The sequence below is a fragment of the Sminthopsis crassicaudata genome, chromosome 2 (assembly GCF_048593235.1).
Source record: "Sminthopsis crassicaudata isolate SCR6 chromosome 2, ASM4859323v1, whole genome shotgun sequence".
NCBI classification, from domain to species: domain Eukaryota; kingdom Metazoa; phylum Chordata; class Mammalia; order Dasyuromorphia; family Dasyuridae; genus Sminthopsis; species Sminthopsis crassicaudata.
This window is the reverse complement of record NC_133618.1, coordinates 575,181,953-575,203,253: the sequence shown is the minus strand read 5'-3', so window position 1 is coordinate 575,203,253 and position 21,301 is coordinate 575,181,953. Positions and strand designations below refer to the sequence as shown.

The 21,301-nt window shown below is 35.2% G+C and overlaps 1 protein-coding gene across 4 annotated transcripts in view; it reads left to right on the top strand.

The window, feature by feature from the left end:
- The window catches only part of PDE8A (phosphodiesterase 8A), a 246,475-nt gene that overhangs the window by 176,882 nt on the left and 48,292 nt on the right, over positions 1-21,301 (top strand). For 3 of the 4 annotated variants that reach the window (XM_074295299.1, XM_074295301.1, XM_074295302.1), the window contains 6 exons: positions 2,613-2,701; positions 6,725-6,776; positions 6,879-6,921; positions 12,732-12,809; positions 16,280-16,350; positions 17,328-17,492. In XM_074295299.1, coding sequence (XP_074151400.1) covers positions 2,613-2,701; positions 6,725-6,776; positions 6,879-6,921; positions 12,732-12,809; positions 16,280-16,350; positions 17,328-17,492 — 498 coding nt within the window. The remainder of the gene's footprint in view (positions 1-2,612; positions 2,702-6,724; positions 6,777-6,878; positions 6,922-12,731; positions 12,810-16,279; positions 16,351-17,327; positions 17,493-21,301) is intronic. The other variant, XM_074295300.1, reaches the window with a different exon arrangement.

The following is a 21,301-nucleotide window of genomic DNA, read 5'->3' as shown; positions in this document are numbered from 1 at the left end:
TGCCCTCAAGGACCTTGTGTAATATGTAATGATATGTACACAGATAAGAGGAATTATATATAAATATATTATATACATGTATAACATATGTACATGTATATTATGTATGTATAACGCATATACATATGTATATATATATATATATATATATATATATATATATATATATATATATATATATATATATATATATACAAACAATTAATTAGGTGATTTGAGAAGAAAAAAAGCACTAACAATGGGGGGGTCAGGGAAGATTTTAAAGAGGGTGTAGAGGTGAACCTTAATGGAATAGGATTCTGAGAGGCAGAAGTGCATTTCAGGGATGGAGGAGCATTTAGTGAATGGATTAAGTTGGAAGATGGAATTTTATGTTGAAGACATGGCAGCTGGTTCAGTTTGGATGAAAAAGAGTATGAAAAGCAAAGGAATATCAAATAAGGTTGGAAAATTCTTATGGTGGAATCAGGGCCTGAGATACCAGAATGAGGTGTCTCATTGATCAGGGAAGTGACATGAGGATATAGGTACATTATTAAGGAGAACATTAAGACAGGTGTGTGGGAGATGGATTCAAGAGGAGAGAGATAGAAAGTGGGGAGCCTGATTAGGAGGCTTTTTCCATAACCCAGATGATAAGTGATTAAAATTTGAACTCGGGTAATAACTATATAAGGGAAATGAAGGATGTGGATTTGAGAGAGAGGTAGAAATTATAGGGCTTGGCATATGGTGGATGTAAAAAGGCAAGACCAAGATGAGCAAATTTATAGACTTAGGAATTATTGTTTTCTAAGCTCATCACTTTCCCCTAGAATAAAGCTCTAGTCTTCTATAGTTCTATCCTCCTAGTGACAGAAGTTCAAATCTTTCTGGTCATTTTGAGTCTTTACTTTCTTTATTCTCCTATATCCAGTCACTAAGATCTTTTTTTCTTAACATTTTTCTCATATCGCTCTCTTCCTTTCCACTCCCATTGCTACTATTCTAGTTTATTTTTATCAATTAGCTTTCTCCTTCCTTAACCAGTTTTAGTAACTTCCTTACTATAAATACAGTCATATAGCATCATAAATTTAGTTATTGAAGAGATCTCAGACATCATCTAGTATAATTGCTTCATTTTATGGATGAAGAAACTGAGAGTGGCAGAATTTACCTATCCTAGTTCTTGCTGGTTGCAGAGCTGAGATTTGAGTCCAGAATCTCTGACTTTAAATCCAGACCCCTTTACATGCTACTTCCCTGCCCTACATTGACCTCAGTTCCTGCTTTGGCAAATATATTGGTAGGCCCTAAACAAAGTACTTTTTCATGTCAGGATCAGAATCACCTCCCAAGATCTGATCACTGGTACTTAATTTACTTGGTTGTATACCTGGGTCTATGACTCCTTCCTTACCTGCTCTCTGACTACTGTCTTTATCTGAACCATCTGTACATCTGAATCACTCTTGCATACATTTGACTTATAATACCAACAAACTCTAAGCCTTAGCTCACTCCTCCTAGAGCCCAGATACCGCTCTGCTCCCCCTGTCCAAGACCCCATTGGACTCTCCTCTTCTTGCTTCTGCCACAGGGAGAGAAATCTTCCTGTTGTTTCTTCAGGGCCCCTTGGATTTTTCAGGCACATTTGATCTGAATAATCCCTCTTCAGTCTCCGTGACTGTATGGTCCTTTGAATTTCATATGTCTGTTTCTTGCCGGGCTCCTTCAATATTCAGCTTAAAAGCTATCTTGTGTGTGCAGCCTTTCCTAATTCTGTCTCTCCCTTAACTGCTAGTGTACTTACTCCATCCCCAAATTATTTTGTATCCATTTGCATATTTTATGGATATATGTACATGTATTTGATATAATATAGATTCCTTGAAGGGAAAGACTTCTTTCTTTTTTGTCTTTATATCCCAAGTGTTCAGCTCAGTGTATGACATATAGTAGGTGCTTAATAAATACTTATTGATTTACTAATTGAAGTAGAGACTGGATGCAGATCAGTCTCCTTGTGGTCCCTAAGAACCTAAGATCATCATTTAAGGAAGGGTCCTTAGAAATCATAATATCATGTGGTTGAAGGAACATCAGAAGTCATGTAGTTCAATCCCTTAGTTGACATCAAAAGAAAATGAAGTCCATTTACTTGCCCACAATCAATCAGGAAGTTATTGGGAGATTTGGGTTTGGAATCCAGGTCTTCTGACTCTAAAGTCATGTTCCTTCCCCTGTATTACTTTTTTTCCTGCCTGAAGACTTCAAAGACATGAACAGAAATCAAGACTCTTGGATCTCTGTAGCAGACTGGGAGCAGCATATCCTAAGGATTCCAGTAACTTTTACATTTCAAATATGGAGGATAATGCTGTGAAAAGTATTTAGTATATAATTAATCCCTCCCACCAGCAAAGGGCCCAACCACATGGGTTTGCAGATTGGTGACTTTTGTCAATAAATAACTCAGCCAAGATGGTGAAAATTGTGTCTGGGGTTTGGATCACTTTTTATCCTTAAGTGTCTTAGTAGTGTTAAATGAATTGGAACGAAAACTGGGAAATATTCTGAGGTTTCTGTTTTGAATACAAAATTTAATGATGCTTGAACTCCATTTATAGGAGTGGCAAGGAATTTATTATGCCAAAAAGAAAAATGGGGATAATATACAACAAAATGTGAAGATCATACCTGTCATCGGACAGGGAGGGTGAGTAGAAAGAAATCCAATGCTTTAGTCAACAGATAATACTTTTGTGTTGCTTCAAAACTGATCTTAGAAGTGTAATATTTGAATAAATTAAAAACTTCAGCAAGGTCACAGACCAACTAGAAAGTGAGTTTGACATCTCTTGAACATCTTCAGAGCAGTGAATTTTTTTTTAATGAAGATTTTTAAAAAGTAATTATTTTCAGGGGATAATCTTTCTCTGTAGAATGCTTTTTTCTATGTCTTTTATATAAAAGTTATCCCTGCCCTCCATATAAGAATGAATGTCACTTCTCTTAAAATCTTTTCTCCACACCTGTGCTGCTAAATAAAATCTCAGAACACAAAGTAATATTCAAATCAAGTCATTGAGAATTTATTAAGCATTTAACAAATGCAGGCACTGTACTATACAGTAGGAGAGAGGGACACATTAGCTCAAGGCTGAAGACAAAATGTTCAGTTTACAAATGGCATTGCCAATGAAGAAAAAAATGCTGGAGGAAATATGTTACTCTGTATAGTCTAGGCCTTTACTCCTAAAAATACTACTTTTCCTAAAAAGCAGGAAAAGCAACAATTTTAATTTATTGTTCAATAATAATTTTATTTTACATTCATTCACATTTGTGTAACCAATCCAAGAAAAAACAAAACTTTTGTTTCTGTTCTTTTTTCCCAATGCTTGACACACAATAGTTGCTTGATAACTTTTCAGTGAATGGGTTGAATGAATAAGATTATTCCCATAGATTACCTCTTGTAAACGGTGTGAATTTCACTATTCTGCATCATCACACATGGTGGTACTTAGAAGATTTTCAGAACTAAGGTCTAAGTATATCTTAGGAATAGCAAAGTTGAATACCTGTTGTTTAAGAAAAATATTCATTTCTTTAGAATCAGTTAGATCCTTTTGAAGTTTTATGTTATCAGTAACACATCATGGCATTTCCATTCTTTCCCAAATTTTATCTTATGATTTATTAGAAAGAGATATCACATTTCAGCTTTACCCTATTATTGATAAGCACCTTCACAAGCAAGAATTTCTATAGGGAAACAATGATTTCATTGACCTTGTCAAAAGAATGGGAAAGCACCTGTCAATTGGGCAGGCACAGTCAGGCTGGTATGTGATTCTCACCATGATAATGAAGAACTATCTATATTTAAGTATAATGGTTTCTTTCTCTAAATGGAGCATGGCATATTTGTCAGATAACTGGAAAACCATGGCCAGAGCCTGAGTCCAAAAGGAGATGTTGGTTAAAGAAGGTAAGGAGAGGGGACACAATGGTAGAGTAGTAAAGAGAAGTTTTAGATAAGCTTTTCTTAAAAAAATAAATAAACATTATGTTTAGATAATCATTCATTATCATTACCTAGAATCACATACAAACATATATAGGTCAAAAATTGAGAAGGAAGATAATGTGGACTATGTCAGTAAAATCCATCTGTGACTTGATTGTAGCCGTTTGGATCAGAAACTTGACATCTTTTCACATGTTTTTATTTTATATTTTACCTTTGTAAAAATAATTTAACCCATATTTTGATGGGCATGGGGGTGCACACCTATAATTTCTGACACTGAGAGGGGCCAGCTTGAATTAATTGAGTCCAGGAGTTCTGAGCTTCAGGAGAGCTAAAGATCTAGTATCCACATTAAGTCTATAATGAGTCTCTTAGAACAGAGGACCACAAGGAAGCTTAAGGAGGAAACTATAGTTATCTCTTCCACATGGCATCTTTTCTATCAGAGTTTCAATATATCGTGGATCATCTTAAGAAATTAAATGGGAATTTGGGGGGTGTTTTGTGGAAGATGCAGATGACATGTGAATATTGGCAGATGACACAGAAAAAGTATTGTTACTTAATATTGACCTACATAGAGCCTATGATCAAATGCTTAACCCAAATTTTATAATAAGGCACTATAAACACCCTGTAAAAGAAAAAGGGAAATTTAGACTTTTTTCTGGTATGAGGAAAAAGCCAAAAAAATTTTTTAATAAATTTTGTAAATTATGGGAGCAACACATTCCTAACCCCTGTGATGTGGAAGACATAAACTCTTCTAGCCCAAAGAGATACGGAATGACCCACACTATCAAAAATCAGTTAATCAAACCAATCATTGAATGACGCTAGATAGAAAACTAGGGTTCTTATTCCATCCCACTAATTTATGCAATTCTTTGGTTAGTAAAAGATTAATGAAGTGATTAAGATGGTTGTTTCTTTATTGTTTCTTGGCATTAACCATCTCCCATAACACAATATTTAAAAACACAACTACAGTAAGATTTTATTTCAATTTAATCAAATTCAAATTTCTTGGAGGCAATCAAAGGCAGAAATATAAGTATGGATAACGCTGTCTCTATGTTAGCCTGAGTTACTAAGTAAGTTACAAAGATATGATGATACTTACAGGGAATTTTTCCAATGAAGTACAATAAAAAAATAACTTCCTAGGTTTGAGCTAGGATTGCATCCCTGTGATGAGGGGTAAAGTTTCCATGTAATGCCTCCTCTGCCTTCTCCTAAGTCAGATAGATCCTCTAACCCCTGCAGAATGTGTCTTTACAAGGACTTGTACTAAAGTTAAAAAAAATAAATGAACAGAGAGGTTTCTTTCAATTTTAGCAAACCTCAAACCTCAATTTTCAGAAGCTTATGTAGGTAATAAAAATGTAGCTTCAGAGGAAGCAAAAACTCTTAGTGGTAGTAGCTCAGAAAATGACACTCATTAGGGCAGGATTCTGTGGAATGAAAGTTGTGCTTGAATTTTTCCCCCTCTTATCTGAAAATAATTGAATTCTGTATCTCCAAGACAATGGAAATTACAAAGTCCCTAAGACTTTCTCTGCTTTTCAAAATATTGGTAGTGTCTTATACTCTCAGTTTTTCACCATCAAAAACAAAAGTTCGGGATTCCTTAAAAGCTCAGCATGCTATAATTCTACTTATAATCAAAATAATTTCCAAGTTGAATTAATAAACTTATCATCCTTGTACAAACAAGTATAATTTTTAATACACTTAACATTAGTTTAAGAGCAAACTGGAAATGCAAATGAATTCCTGATGAGTTCTAATTGTTCAGAAATCAGACAGCTCTTTAAATTTGTAGGAAACCTCTTCTTTCCCAAACTGTGCCTAAACAAGAAAGTCTTATAAAAAACTATTCTCAGTCAATTATCAAGCTTCCTATGGGAATGAGAAAAGTAAAGCTTTTTTTTCCTCTAAAGAAACTTTAAACACAAGCAGGGGTGAATGTTAAAAACTATTTTTGCATGTATTTTGAAAAATAAAAAGTTATTTAAAAAAAAAAAGAAAAGAAACGTTAGAAAGAACTTTGAAATCTACTTTATAAACTTCTTTCCCAGGCTTCATAAAATAGTCAAGGGAAATGAACAACTTCAGAACTCATCTGAGGTGATTTGTTGTGTTGTGAGAACACATCTGACTAATGAAGCTTTAATGTTTTCAAGACAGATCCTAATCAAACAGTGAAAAACAGCTTCATTGTCCTGGGCACCCTTGAGCTGGTTAAATTCCACAAGAGGTGGCCATGATTGCAGTGAATGTGAACCAAGCATCTTAAGGGATAAATTCTGTTTGCTATTTCAAGAACTGCCCCCCCGGCCCTCAGCCTCAGAATTCTGTTGATTGAAAGGTTTTACTTCATTGTCTGACCCAGTGACGTAGTTACAGAGCATAAAATTCATTCCTTTGTAGGGAAGAATTTGTTTTCTTTAAAGAATTACTCATCTTTCTACAGAGTCACAAATGGATGTTCCTAGACCCCCTGCTCCTTTATCAATGGCCTTGGATAAAAACAAGAAAAGTAAATATCATGTCCTGAGCATTTGTGTACTGGTTAATACCTTTGACTTTTTTTGTTGTTGTTGTCCTCATAAAAGAAAACTAAACTGGGTTAATCAGCATGGAGAATCAGAAAGAAAATAATGCTTTTTTTTTTTTTTTTGCTTTTTTTTTTGCTTGCAGAAAGATTAGACACTATGTGTCCATTAGTAGACTGTGCAATGACATCAATAAGGTCAGTAAAAATAGGGCTATTACCCAATACCAATTCCAGCAAAAATAATATCAATGAGTAATTAAGAAACATGAACTAATGTCTCTGAGTATTCATTTATAGGTAGAAAAAACTTGTGAACGTGTTCAGGCTGAATCTCAAACAGGTAGGATGTCACATTTTCCTTCTTCTGTTACTTCTACCAAAGTTTCTGTGTCTCATCAGCATGGGTAGAGATATGATTACAGCCAAATAACCCCAGATTTTCCTCATGAATTACATGTGGATAATAGTATAAAGGTCAACTAGGAAATATATATATAAAGCTTTTTGCCAATTTTACAATGATATGCAAATGTGAACTATTATTATCAATAATCACCCTCTCCAACAATATAGATCATGAACCACTAGCATGTGAAAGGCCCTATTTCTTTGTCTCAGGATTATTTAGATATCAGCAAAGCATATGAGCTGTGCCTCAGTTATCCTTATATGATGAGCCCCTTTCATTTTCTGGTAATCTGTTTCTCTGTTAATAGCATTATTACTACTTGTGCAATTTCTAAATTTGTTAAGTTTATACAGAAAAGATTTTAAAAGATCTCTTGACACTGAAGGAATTTCATAATATCCTGGAACAAAATTAACTTTGAATTAGCAACAAGATGATATTTCTATACCTTCCTGGTCTGTTTACTTTGAAACTTGGCAGAATCCTAACTACACATGATTTTGCTGACTTTAGTATTATTTAGAACTATAAGATTTTCTCCTATATTCAATTCTAGTTTAAGAAATATTTGGTAAGTACCTGTCTGTCGGGCACTGTGCCAGGTATAGGAGATACAAAGGTGAAGACAAAAACAATTCTAGCTTTATATCCTATTGGTTAGAAACCATAGATACACAGGTTAAGAAAATGCCCAATAAAGTAATTAGAGAGTGGGGGTAGAATTAAAAACTGGAAGAATCAAAAAAGGTATCTCACTGAAAGTGGCAATTGAATTGAGATAAGATTCCAAGGTGGGGCAGTGAGGAAAGAAAGATAACCTCTCTTGAACTGTGAAGAATCAAATTGGTTAACTTGAAGAAATTATTTTATGATATTTAGTAAATCTTTATTTGCTAGAGCAATGTGTAGCAATAAGCAAAAGGCTTTCCTGATTAATACTTCCACAGTAATGTCATTTAACATATTTTAACCAAATTCCACTGTGTCCTAGTGTCGTTCAGTCTTTGACTCACATAATTCCAGCAAAACCTACCCCTCCTCAGTCCTCTATAACATTCTTTCTTGCTATCAGATATTAAATGTATTTCATGAAGCTATGGATGCTAGAGGTACACTATTTTAAAGCATGATCCTTGCTGGGCTTCTTGAACTCTAGATTTTTGTCATGCATATCTGTTGCTTAGAAGAGATGCCCTTTCTTAAGAAATTGTGGTACAGAGATATTTAGCCTCTGCTCTAATCAGACTAATTTTCTGACTGAGGATTGAACACATTTTGTTCATCTTTTCATCCTCATCTTTTGTGAGTTTTTTTCCTTATATTGTTTCCTGACCTTGAGTTTAAGCTTCCTATGAGACCCAACTTAAGGCTTGTCTTTTGGACAATGATCCTACCTCTCTAGGCTTTGTTAGTCTTCTCATCTATAAAATGAGGATATCCCCACTCACCTGGACTACTGCAGAGGCCTCCATGTTGGTCCTTGTGCATTCAAGTTTACCTTCTATATAGCTGCCAAATGGATATTCCTAAGCATAGAGTCTGACTCTGTTAATAAATGGCATCATTATTATTACCTTTATGATAAAATGTGAGCATTGTTTGGCATTTTAACTCATCACAATCTGGCTCTTAACTTACATTGCTAGGATTATTATATAAAACTCAATATAGCCTAGGAACCAGACTAATTAGTCTTCTTAATATTTGCCTTCCTGCTTTTGAACAGGACATCCCCTGTAATGCCAGTAATGTCCTGCCTTCTCACCTCCATCTCTTGGAACCCTTAGTTTTCTTGAGATCCTCCATTTGAGAGAGTACCCAGGTCAGTCATGCTCACATCTCTCCTGGCTCCACTCTGACTCTACCCTGACATGGGCACGATCCCTGCCCATAACATCCCCCAGTGCTTCTTTTCAGCTCCTTTTTCTGTGTTGTCTTTCTTTTAGCTCATGTTTGTATTCCCAGTATTTATCACTATAACTAAAATATGATTACTCAATAACTGTTCTATCATCTATCTGTCTATCTTTCTGTCTGGTTTGTCTATCATCTCTCTATCATATATTTATCTATCAGTTGTCTATCATCTATTTACCTATTATCTATCATATGTTTGTCTATCAACTATCATCATTCTATCTGGTTACCTTCTGTCACCTGTCTACCATTTATCTAGGTATATCATCTATCTGTTTATGATTTATCATTTGTTTATCATTTGTCTGTCATCTGTATGTCTATCATCTATTATCAATCTGTCTACTCTCGATCATCTATCTGTCATCATTATTTGTATGTCTAGGCAATCTAATCTATTTCTCTTATCATTTAAATAGCACCTATTTCTCTATTAATCTCTGTCTTTCATTTAACTGTATCATCTGTCATCCATTTATCTATCACCCATCTATTTATAACTCATCTAGCTATGTATCTAGCCAATCCAATCTATTTCTCTAGTAAAGTTCAGCTGACACCTCTTTCTACATGAGAATTTTTTCATCTCCTCCAAGACCTTCCCAAAATTACTTAGTATGTATGTCATGTTTATTTTGTATATATTTAATATATACTTATATGTGTCCATGTTGATTTTCTAAGAGAATGTAAGTTTCTTGGGTATAGGGACTGTTACATGTTGGGCTTGATATTCCTAAAAGTGTCCCTTTCACATAGTAAGTGTTTGATAAGTGTTTGTTGATTGTCAGGTCCTTTCCAATTGAAAGAGTTCAGATCTCCTTCAAGAGACGTATTTGTCCAAAAATGGAAATTAAGTTCATTGACCTGTAGTTTGTAGAGTCTACTGTCTTCCTTTCTTTGAATATTGAAACATATGTGTCTATCTTCAATCTTATGGTAGGTCTCATCTTTACCATGGTATTTTAAATATCACTGAGAATAGTTTGATAATCATACCTGTCAGTTCTTGCAAGATCCAAGGAGGTAGCTCATCTGGGTCAGATGACTTACATTTTTCAAGAGCACCCAAGTACTCTCTTATGGTCTGGTTTAGTGTTAATCATTTTTCTTCAATCTTTTTCAATATTAACATCATTCTCCTATACAGAAGAAGCAACAATAAAGTATAAATTGAAGAGCTTTGCTACCTTCTGCTAACAGTTATCATTGTCTCACCCACTCCAAGCAAGTCCTACCCTTCTTTGATCTTCTCCCATAAAACTAAAAAACGAGCAAAGCAAAAATCCTTTGTTGTCTTCAGCTTCTCTTAGGAGCCTTAGTTCATTCTGAGCTTTATAATTCTGACACTGTTTTTAATAGGACCTTCCCACACTGCTATTCATTTTCTATTACTTAGACTCGATTCCAACTTCTGTATATTTTCTTTTCAAATGTAAGTGAATTTCTGAGTTTTCTATGCATCCATATCATTTTCTTTAGAGAAATCTCATTTTCCTCTTCATTTAAATTGTTTTGCTTTGAGTCTTCAGAATTTCATATGGAAAAGTTAAATAGCATTAGTTATTTCAAGGATCCATCATTGCAGGTGTATTACCTCCAACTATAAAAATTACAGCTCCTCTAGGCCTGGGTATACTATCTCCAGAAGATGCTGCAGCCAAAATATTTAATCATCTAATGATCAGAAGTCTAATAAATTCTCCAAATTTAACTACAGCCATCACTGGACATAAATAATATAGTCCATCATTAGGCCTTCACCTGCTTGGTAAAACTTACCATTAATGTTCTACTATCATAATCTTTGTGAACCTGAGGTTTCATCCATACCTCAATGAATTGTCAGAGTAAGACTTGGAGGAGGTAAATAATGTTTGGGTTGGAAACTATGCTGCTGTAGAGTTAGGAAGCCTTGAATTCAACTCTATCCTTTAACATAAACTAGCTGAGTTACTTTAGCATCTAGCCAAGTCACTTAACTGCTCAGCCTTAGTCACTTCTCTAAGACTATAAATTACAGCTCTAGAAATAGCTAGGTAGAATAGTGAATAGAGTATTGAACTGGAGGCAGCAAGATATAAGTTCAAATGTCTGCCTTAGACACTTATAGCTATGTGACCCTGGGCTAGTAATATAATTTCTCCTAGCCCCAGTTTCCTTATGTATAAAATGAGAATAATAATAGAACCTAGCTTATAAGGTTGTTGTGAGGATTAAATGAGCTAGCATATATAAATACACTTGACAAACCTTAAAACACTATGTGAATGATATTATTATTAATTCTGCACTAAAAAAGGGGCATAGCTACACTAGGAATCCCATAATTATTATCTCATCTCTGGATTCAAACAAAAACTAATACTATGTTATTTAAATATGTTAATATAATAGTGCAAAAGATCAGTACATGACTGATAAATCAGTGGATCAGGCAATAATTAGCATAGGTGCTGAAAGAAGGATTAGAGCATTGGGCTAAAGTGAACAGGAAGACCTTACAGAATAGGCAGGTCTTAAAGGATAGATGGAAATTCTATAGAGAATGATAGGGGGAACTGAAGATACTTTAGATGGGTAGAAATGAAAAGAGAAAATGTGGGAAAATACAAGTTGTTTTGTGTTGGGGTTTTTTTGGGGGGGTTGGGGATTGAGGGACAGTGAGGCTTGACATGAATAGGGCAATCAAGCTAAAGCAGAAAATCTCTGTAGTATAATGATGGGAAAGAAATCCAAAAAGATAGGTTATTGCTAGATTGTGGAGGGCTTTGCATGTCAAACTAAGGAGTTTAAACTTCATCCTGTGGGCATTAGGGAATAATAAGGAATTTCATGGGATTTTTTATTATTAAAACCAGAGGAATGAAATTATCCAGAGGGTTATTTGGGAAGTTTACTCAGGTAGTATGTACAAGATGTAGAGAGACAGAGGCAAGGAAACCAGTTAAGAGGCTATCAGAGTAAAATTGCACTTGAGCTTAATGAGCCTGAACCAGGGTGGTAATAGGTTGAAACAGAAAGATAAAAACAGAAGAGATATTGGGAGAAAAGGATAAAAAGATATGGAGACTGTCTAGTTATGAGAATAGAACAATCAAAGACCACTCAAAGGTTTTGAGCCTGAAAAAAAAAAACAAAAAAATAATGGTGCTATGAACAAAGACTGAGAGGGCTGAAGGTGGAGCTGGTTTTCAGGGAAAGCCGGCAGTTTATTAGCTGGTCACATTTGGAATACACCCAAAACCAGTGCTATGTTCCCTATGCAAACAGCTTGTTTTTCAACAAGACTCTTTAAATATTTATATTCTGTAGAAAATGGAGAAAATTTAGGGGGGAAAATCAAAAATTTTCTATTGTTTCACTTAAGATTTCACTTAAAGGTTAAAAGGGAAAAGCTTTCAACGTGCATTTCTCCCTCTTCAAACACTTGCAAGATCCACTTTTAAACTATTTCTTTACAGACTTCTAGGAACTCTCTGCAAGTGTATGATCCAGAAACTTTATACAAGGAACCTTTCTGTGTGGATTTTTTTTTAACAAGGTGTGGAATGTTCAGCCAAGAGAGAGTTCTAATTGGCTAACATTCCTTACCACTTTATAATGGAAATTCTGACAAGGTTGTCTTCCTTGCAGTTCAACTGGGTCTTATCCTTAGAAGTGAACATTATTGGCCTTGACAAAATTGTGAAAGTATTGAAGCTGTTCTACAATAATTCCACATTGAATTATAATTTATTTTCTGAAATTTTTAGACTGGTGTGGTTTGCTATTATTATGCTAAGATATTTTTTTTTAAAAAAACAACTACATTGTTTCCACAGATAATCAGTGTTGCAGATACAAAGATAGGAGGAAAGGTTCATTAGATGTCAGATCAACCACCTCCCGAGGAAGTGATGGTATGTGACAAATAGGGCAACAGGAATAACTGTCATTTCAATATTACAAAATATCAGCCTGCCCACTTTTATTTGTGTATATTTTAAAATTTGTAGTTATTTATTTTTAGATTGCACTTTCAAAAATGATCTCTTTCAAAGGCTTTATAGAATTTTAGGGATTTGCAAACTTCTCTGTATCTATCATCTAGTAAAATGTTCAGCATTATTATATATTTTCCACCTCCTTCCCCATTATATGTATTGACCAATACATTTTTGTATAGTTTAAAACAAATTAAGATTAAATTATTATCAAAGATTTTTAGATTTAAATTTACCTAATTTAATTATGTCCTTAGTGGATACAGAAAAGGCCTAAGAAAGATCTGGGTTCAAGTCTTGACTTTAACGTACAATGTAATCCCAGATACTTTTCAATGTCCCAACAGTGTTAATACTGTGAGTTGGGGAACTATTATTGATCTTTATTGGTCAAGTTTCCTTGTGGAGAGTTCCCACCACCAATGAAATCACAAGTCTAGTTCCTCCCCTTCTCTGCTTCCCACCAAAAACTGTGTAAGTAAATTTTTTGTCAATACTCATTGATCTGTTTGCCTCAGCAGCTATTTTTGTTAAGAAGGACTTATTACTAGCAAGATGTTATTTAAAGTCTAGACTAGACAAAACACTGGAAAATATATAGTGGAATAATTCTACTCCAAGTACAACTCAATCACTACAATACAGAAGTATCAACTAGATGACTTGGAATGGTCTGTTGCTTTTTTGTCTTATGATACATATGATCAAAATCATCCTAAACCATATGGAAGCAAAGGCAGAATAGTGAAATATATGCATATGATTGTCTTGAAAGGTGCTGGATCCTTAGGGGAAAGCCGTAAGTTAGAGAACCTACATTATATTAGGCACTACCTCAAAAAAAAATGTGTCCACTCCCTTCTTTGAACAGATGTAGAGATCCAGGGTAGCCAGACAAAGTGGACATAGGCCCAGAAGCAGAATCAGACTGCCTACTTTCTGGTCCATTTACCATTTACCATTTACCAATTGTGTGACTTTGGGCATGTTGCTTCCTTACTTTTGGCCTGAGTTTCCATTCCTATCGAATGAGAAGATTTTTAAATAAAATTCCTTCCAGGTCAAGCAATTTGTGCTTCAGTAAGATTGTTGGTGCCTTCATTTAACAGTGAACCAACTGTACATAGAATATGAATAAGGATTTCCCTCCTTATCTCTATCCCAATAAGGAACTATACCTTAGTAATAACAATGACCAAAAAATTCATCACATCTCAATTCCTGAAAGCTTCAGCTACCTTATATAATAACATTTAGTCTAAGCATCCAAAATGATGGGATATCATGCTTTGAAAAACTGAACCAGAAAATCTTGTGTTATTCAGTTAAGAGTAGATTGTATCATTTATTTTTGTTATAACTGAGGGCATAAAAAGCCTGTGTAGCATTGAATCCTAGAGTATATATAGTTTTGTTCTAGTATTAGGAGACAATTTCAAATACCTAGAGTTATGGTGAAGAAAAAGAAGAGATAATTCTAATATTTCAGCTTAAATTGCTGGGCTGACCTAATAGTGGGGAAAGCACAGGATGTAAAATCAGAGGATATGGGTCTAAATTTGGGCTCTATTACTTACTGTCTTTCTGATCTCATCTAATCACTATAGGAATCATTTTCTTCATGTAAAATAAGGCATATGAGGGGCATGTGGACTAAATGATTCAGCTGTTCAACTTTATTAAGTGCTTTCTATCCACAAGGAAGTGTGCCAGAAGCTGAGAATATGAATAAAAAGTGAGAAATAGACCTAACTGTAAAGAATTCAAATTCTATTGCAGGTAGAGCAGCTAGGTAACACAGTAGATAGATAGAACATTGGCCCTGAAGTCAGGAGGACCTGAGTTCAAATGTGAACTCAAATACTTGGACACTAATTAACTGTGTTACCTTGGACAAGTCATTTAACCTCAATTGCTTCACTCCCCCGCCCCTCCCCCCAAAATTCTGGTAGAAGACCCCCCCCACACACACACACATACATACATACACAAATAAGTAAAAGATAGGCAGGAAGGAGAGAGAATTTAAAAACTAGGATAAGGAAAGACTTCTTATAGAAGCCAGCACCTGAGAAGAGCTCTAAAGGAAGCTATGAAATCTAAGACAGGGTCGGGGAGGTAGTGCTTTTCAGTCAGAAAGCACAACCTGTACCATGAAATTGAGATGGGAACAGTAAATATGCCAATTTGGCTGGATTATAGAGTATTCAAAGGAGAATAAGGCTAGAAAAAAGCTGGCTGGAGTCAGCTTGTCAGTGGCTTTAAATGTCAAAGTGATGCCTTTGTGTTTTATCTTAGAGGCAATGGGAAATCACAAAATATTCTAGAATTGAGAGATGACATAGCCAGATGTTTTAGAAAGATTACTCCAGCATTTGAATGAAAGATGGATTAGAGAAGGAAGAGATTAGAATCAGGAAAAATGATCTGGAGGCTTTTGCAATAGGCCAAGCAGAATGTGATGAGGGCCTAAGTTAAGAAGGTATTCATGTAAGTGAAGAAGGGGATAGAGGCAAGAGGTGTTGTAGATAGAAAACTGACAAATATTGTTTGTTTGGATATGGGAAAAGAAAGAAAGAGAACACTAAAGGATGACTTTAAGGTTGTAAATTTGCATAATAGTAAAAATGACAGTGCTTTTAATTTTTAACCATTAAGGAAAGCTGTATGGAAGGAATATGACAACATGTCTGTCTGGGACATGTTGAAATTGAGATACTTATACGACATTCGGATTTCCAGCAGAAAGATGGTGATATGAGGTTGGAACACAAGAAAGATTCCTTTACTTTCCTCTTTGCTACAATGTCAGTAGTTTTAGTACATGGGAAGTTGTGATTTTATAGAACAGAAGAAGCAGAGCTAGTCATACAGGAGAGATTGATTGAGACTGTTAGAATAGAGCAAGGAGGTTATTAAGACTGAGAAGTAAATGAACCTGATTTTGTCATTGAGAGTACAGGGAAATGGTTTATATTTTAGAGATGGTACCATTATTTAGGGCAATGAAAAGTTTTCATTAAGCCATTTCTCTGTTAATATTTTTGAGTCAGGGCCAAATTACTGGGACAAATCATCAGTGTGACTTTCTGTGCCAGAAGAGATTTAGGTACAACTCTAGAAACTAAGGAATCAGGTTCCTTGGGGAAGATAATATGGTAGAGTCAAAAGAATATTGATTATGTAACATTGAGCAAATCACTTCTGTTGGCCCCACTTTTTCTATCTATAAAGGGAAAGAGTTGATCATTTCCAATATCCTTTAGATAATGTTCAGGTTTCTTTCCAATCCCACAATTCTAAGACTGAGAAGACTTGAAATGAGGCACAGATTGTGTAATACAATGTTTATACTATCAGTAATTTTCATTTCATTTTAATTACAGGAAGTTCACAGAGACGGCACTCTTCCATGGCAAGGATTCACTCAATGACTATTGAAGCACCCATCACCAAGGTAGATGATTTACTTCCTTTCTCTATAGAAGTGAACCACACAAACCAAAATTTTCATTGTCTGTTTGTGGTAGTAGTGTTTTTTTTAATTCTAAATTCACTGTACAAGGAATTGTATCCCATAGGAATGGGGGGAGTCTTATGTAAGTCAGCAATGAGTGCTGTCATTAACTGGATCCTTCAGAATTAACCTCACTTAGGTTTCCTGTAGTTTCACTAAAAAATTGAGCTGAATCTAAAAAAAATTGAATTAATTGGCATAAATGTAAAATCTGAAATTTGAATTCAAATCAGGGTTATATATACAATCTGGCTAGAAGATTGTTTAAATTTAAAAGATCTGGAATTTTCATGTAATCCAAGTTCAATATGAAATAGGATTATAAAGCAGCTAAAATGACTAAAGAGATGTGGGGTTGCACTGAGATGGGCAAAGCTTCCAAGAATCAGGAGGTAATAATCCTGTTGTCCTTTACTCTGTTCAGTTCATATCTGGAGCATTATGTTCAATTCTGAGCACTATCTTTTAGAAAGGACATTGACAAGCTGGAGGACAACCAGAATACTAAATGTATGATATATAAAGATGTAGAGATGCTTAGCTTGGAAAAGAGGAGACTCAGGGTGTGGGGGGAACATGATAACTGTCTTCAAGAAATTAAAAGGCTATCATGTGGATGAAATTAGACTAGTTCTTTTAGTTCCCAAAGAACAGAACTAGGTACAATGTTTAGAAGTTGCTAAGATGCAAATTTAAACTTGATTTGAGGGGAAAAAAGATTTCCTAATAATTAGAGCTATCCAAAATGAGAACCTTTGGAAAATAGTAAGATTCTTTCACAGAAAATCTTCAAGCCAAGTCTGGATGACCATTTATTAGATGAATATGTTGTAGTGGGGATTCTTTTTCAGGTATGAATTGGAGAAGTTGGCCACCAAGTTCCCTTACTGTCTAAACAATACATTGTTTTAATATAGGTGATAAATATTATCAATGCTGCACAAGAAAACAGTCCGATGCCTGTGGCAGAGGCATTAGACCGTGTATTAGAGATCCTAAGAACCACTGAGTTATATTCTCCACAACTTGGAACTAAGGATGATGATCCCCATGCCAATGATCTTGTCGGCGGCCTCATGTCTGTAAGTAACAAAGATAAAAGTGGAAGGCTTGCTTTTACATTTTTTGTTGCATTTTACATTTTCAGAAACTAGAAATGTGTGATTTTTTTTATATGAATACCCAAACAACTATGAATCCAGTGAATTTCTAAGACTTAATTTCCAGTGTGTATGTCAAGGAACCTTATTTAGCACCAGACACTTGAGTTGTCAGGTATGGTCAGGAAGACATAGTCAATAGGAATACGGCTAGCCCTAAAAGGGGGCGATAATTTGTCTTTGGTATCTTCTCAATTAAATTAAACAGATATTTACTAAAGCTCCAGTGTACTGATAGCCAAAAGAAATAATTAAGTTTAGATTAAGATCTCTACCCTCATGGAGCTTTCTGTCTGATCAAGGGAATAAACAGACCCAGATAACTGGAATACATGATGAGGATACATAGGAGGTGAAAAACAAAGAATTATGGGAGATCCAAGGATCTCTATCCAATCGGTAGCCAAATCTTGTCATTTTTGCTTCAAAATATCTCTCATATACAATCCTTTCTCTGTACTCAAGTGGTGGCTATCTTAATACAGGCCCTCAATACTTCTCATCTAAGACTATTGCAATCAATTGCTTCTCGGGCCTTTTGCCTCAAGGTTCTTTTCACTCTAGTTTTTCCTTCACTCATCTATCAAAGTGGTTTTTCTTAAAGCAGGTCTGACATGTCACTCTCCTACTCAATACATTTCAGTGGTTCCTTAGAATCTCCAGCATCAGATATAGAATCTTGTTTGCCTTTTAAACTGCTTTTCATTTTCCATTCTTTTTATTCTTTATCTCCTTTCATGTACTCTAATCCAAGAATACTGGTTCTCTTGCTTATCTACAACATTCCATAACTCAATCCCATGTCTTTTTCACTGGGTATCCCCCATTCCTGAGATGCTTTGTCCCTTAATCATCACCTGGCCTAGGTTTCACCTAGTTGTTAGGAAAGAAAATAACAAATTATTCATATCAAGATGTGAATAGCTTAAAATTCCTAAATAATGTCTGTACCTAGAAAAATATGCATTTTAACCAAGGATAATTCCAGAATGGATAATCTAACTCAAAAGAAAAAAAATCTCTACTATAACATAAATAAATAAATCTCTAATAAAATTTATGAAGCTATTGAAGAGAAGCAGAAAAGACTCTTTGGAACTAGGGAAGGTTGCTAATAATATTCAAATCACACAAAATAAAGGACCAGCTAAGCATTGGGCAAATTGGCAGAAAGCCTATGAGTTGATAATAATAGATGGATGTTTACAAAGCTCTTTAAAAGTTGGTAGATTGGGGCAGTTAGGTGGCACAGTAGATAGAAGTCAGAAGGACCTGAGTTCAAATCTGGTCTCAAACACTTAACACTTCCTGACTATGTGACCCTGGGTAAGTCACTTAACCCCAATTGCCTCAGTTTAAAAAAAAAAAAAAGTTGATAGGTTCAAACACTGATCCAATATTATACATACTATGTCATGCTATTGGGGCATTAGATAGGACTGCCCTTTAGAAAGTCTCATTTAGTCATAATTAAGATAATTAAAATAATCAAGAAAAGGTTGGTTTGGTTGTTTTCACTGTATCAATAAGTGAGATGGACCAACTATACATGTATATTATCAGTATTTTTTAAAATGCCTATTGGAAATGATAAAGCTCTAACAGATGGAACAGGGACCAAAGTATGTCTCAGAGAATCCATTATTTGATCAAATCTTGATATCATTGTGATAACATAATGGATACAGCTTATTCACACATTCTCATTCTGTATGATTCATGTCCACATTCTCCCCTTAATCCTTTATAGAAAATCCACCCATTTTCCTGAAGGATTTCCTATATTCCCCAAGTTTCACTACAGTACCCAGGATATCCATCTGGTATCCTTTGCTCTGGCTGTATGACTGATCCACCCCCTTTTCTGATCACACATCCTTAGTAATAGCACTTCTCTAGGGCAAACTATTTGTTCATTCATTCAACGAGCGTTTGTTAAGCATCTATTATTATGTGTCAAGTACTCTTTTTAGGAGCTGGGATACAAATCAAAAGAAAATAGTCCATACCTTTAAGGAAGATACAGTCTTCTGGAAGAAAAAAAACAAAAACAAAACAATATGCACATAGATAAGAGGGGGCTGGCCTGGGCACCCTCCTTAAATGGAGGTTCTGGGAAGACCCCTGCAATCAGAGATGGGGCCCCAGGAGCAAAGGGTTCTGAGAAGGTAGGAGCTCCAGGATTGGGGTGATTTTCTAGGATAAAGAGATTATATGATAAAGAAGTTCAAAGGAGTGTAGCCTGATGGGAAATGGAAATGTTAATACTGTCATTATTATTTATTATGATAACAATTGCTATTAATTTTATTGTTATTATCATGGTTTTCTAGGTATGGTGAACAGTCAATACAAGATCAGGGAGACAAGATGGGATATGGTGTACAGACACAACTAGGAAGACAGTTGGATTGGAATATAGGAGGTAGAAGAAGTGAGAGAAAATGAGCTCTCAATCCTGTGAGAGCTGGAAGGGGCCTTTGAGGCTCTCCAGTGGTCCTCAAACTTTTAAAATAGGGGGCCAGTTCATTGTCCCTCAGACTGTTGGAGGGCCGGACTATAGTAAAAACAAAAACTCACACTCTGTCTCCGCCCCTCAGCCCATTTGCCATAACCCTACAGACCCCATAAAGGTCCTCAGCTGGCAGCATCTGGCCTGCAGGCAGTAGTTTGAGAACCCCTGTGTCTAGACCAATCTGCTCATCTTGTATGGGATGAAACTAAGGCACATAGTCAAAATGATCTATGAGACAAGTAGAAGACAACCCAGGAGAGAGCAATATCACAAAAATTCAAGGAGATAATATCCATAAGGAGAGGATGGTGCACAGCATCAAATACCAGAAAGATAAGGTCCAGGAAGAAGCCATTGGATCCCAGTGGTGTCCTTGGAGAGAGTGCTAGTTAGAAGTCAGATCTCAAAAGGAAGAGAAGTGAGTGGGAGGTAAGGGAGTCACAGCAACAAAGGTAAACAGCTTTTTCCAGTTCAGCTAATGCTGAACACAAGGAGGGCACATCACTCATGATATGTTACTGCCTGCTCTCACCAGTCATAATTCTCTCCTCTGGCCTTTGGTTTTGTCTATAACCATAATTCCTCAGAGACCATAATGCTCCATGATTCACAGGCATATAGAAATACAAGAGAATACAAGGATTAAATATACTGGGTTTTGAATTACACATTTTTTAAAATCAAAAAACAATTAGAAATACTGATTAATTTAGTTAAGCCATAGAAAAATTAACTTAAGCTCCTTCTTTTGAATGAATTGTTTGTCACTATCATTCCATATTAAGCTAAATAATCCTTTATAGACAGCTCATACCGCGGGGAGTAATAAAAAAGGAAAGAAAGTGATAAAATGTACTTGTAATATGTAACATTCCCCCCTTCTATACAGTTTTTAAAAATTTTTAATATTTTGTTTTTCCCAGTTATATGTAAAACAATTTTTAACATTTGTTTTTAAAACTTTGTGTTCCAGATTCTTTCTTCTTCCCTCCTCTGCTCCCCCTTGCAATATAAGGCACATGTGAAGTTATGCAAAACATTTCCATAAAAGTCATGTTGCAAAAGCAAAGATAGATTCCCTCCTCTTTCCAAAAAAAAAGTCAAGAAAAATAAAGTAAAAACAGACACAATCAGTTCCATATCAGTATCCAATATTATGCACATCATGAATAGTATTTTTCCTTATAAGTCCTTCAGAGTAGTATTGGATCACTGT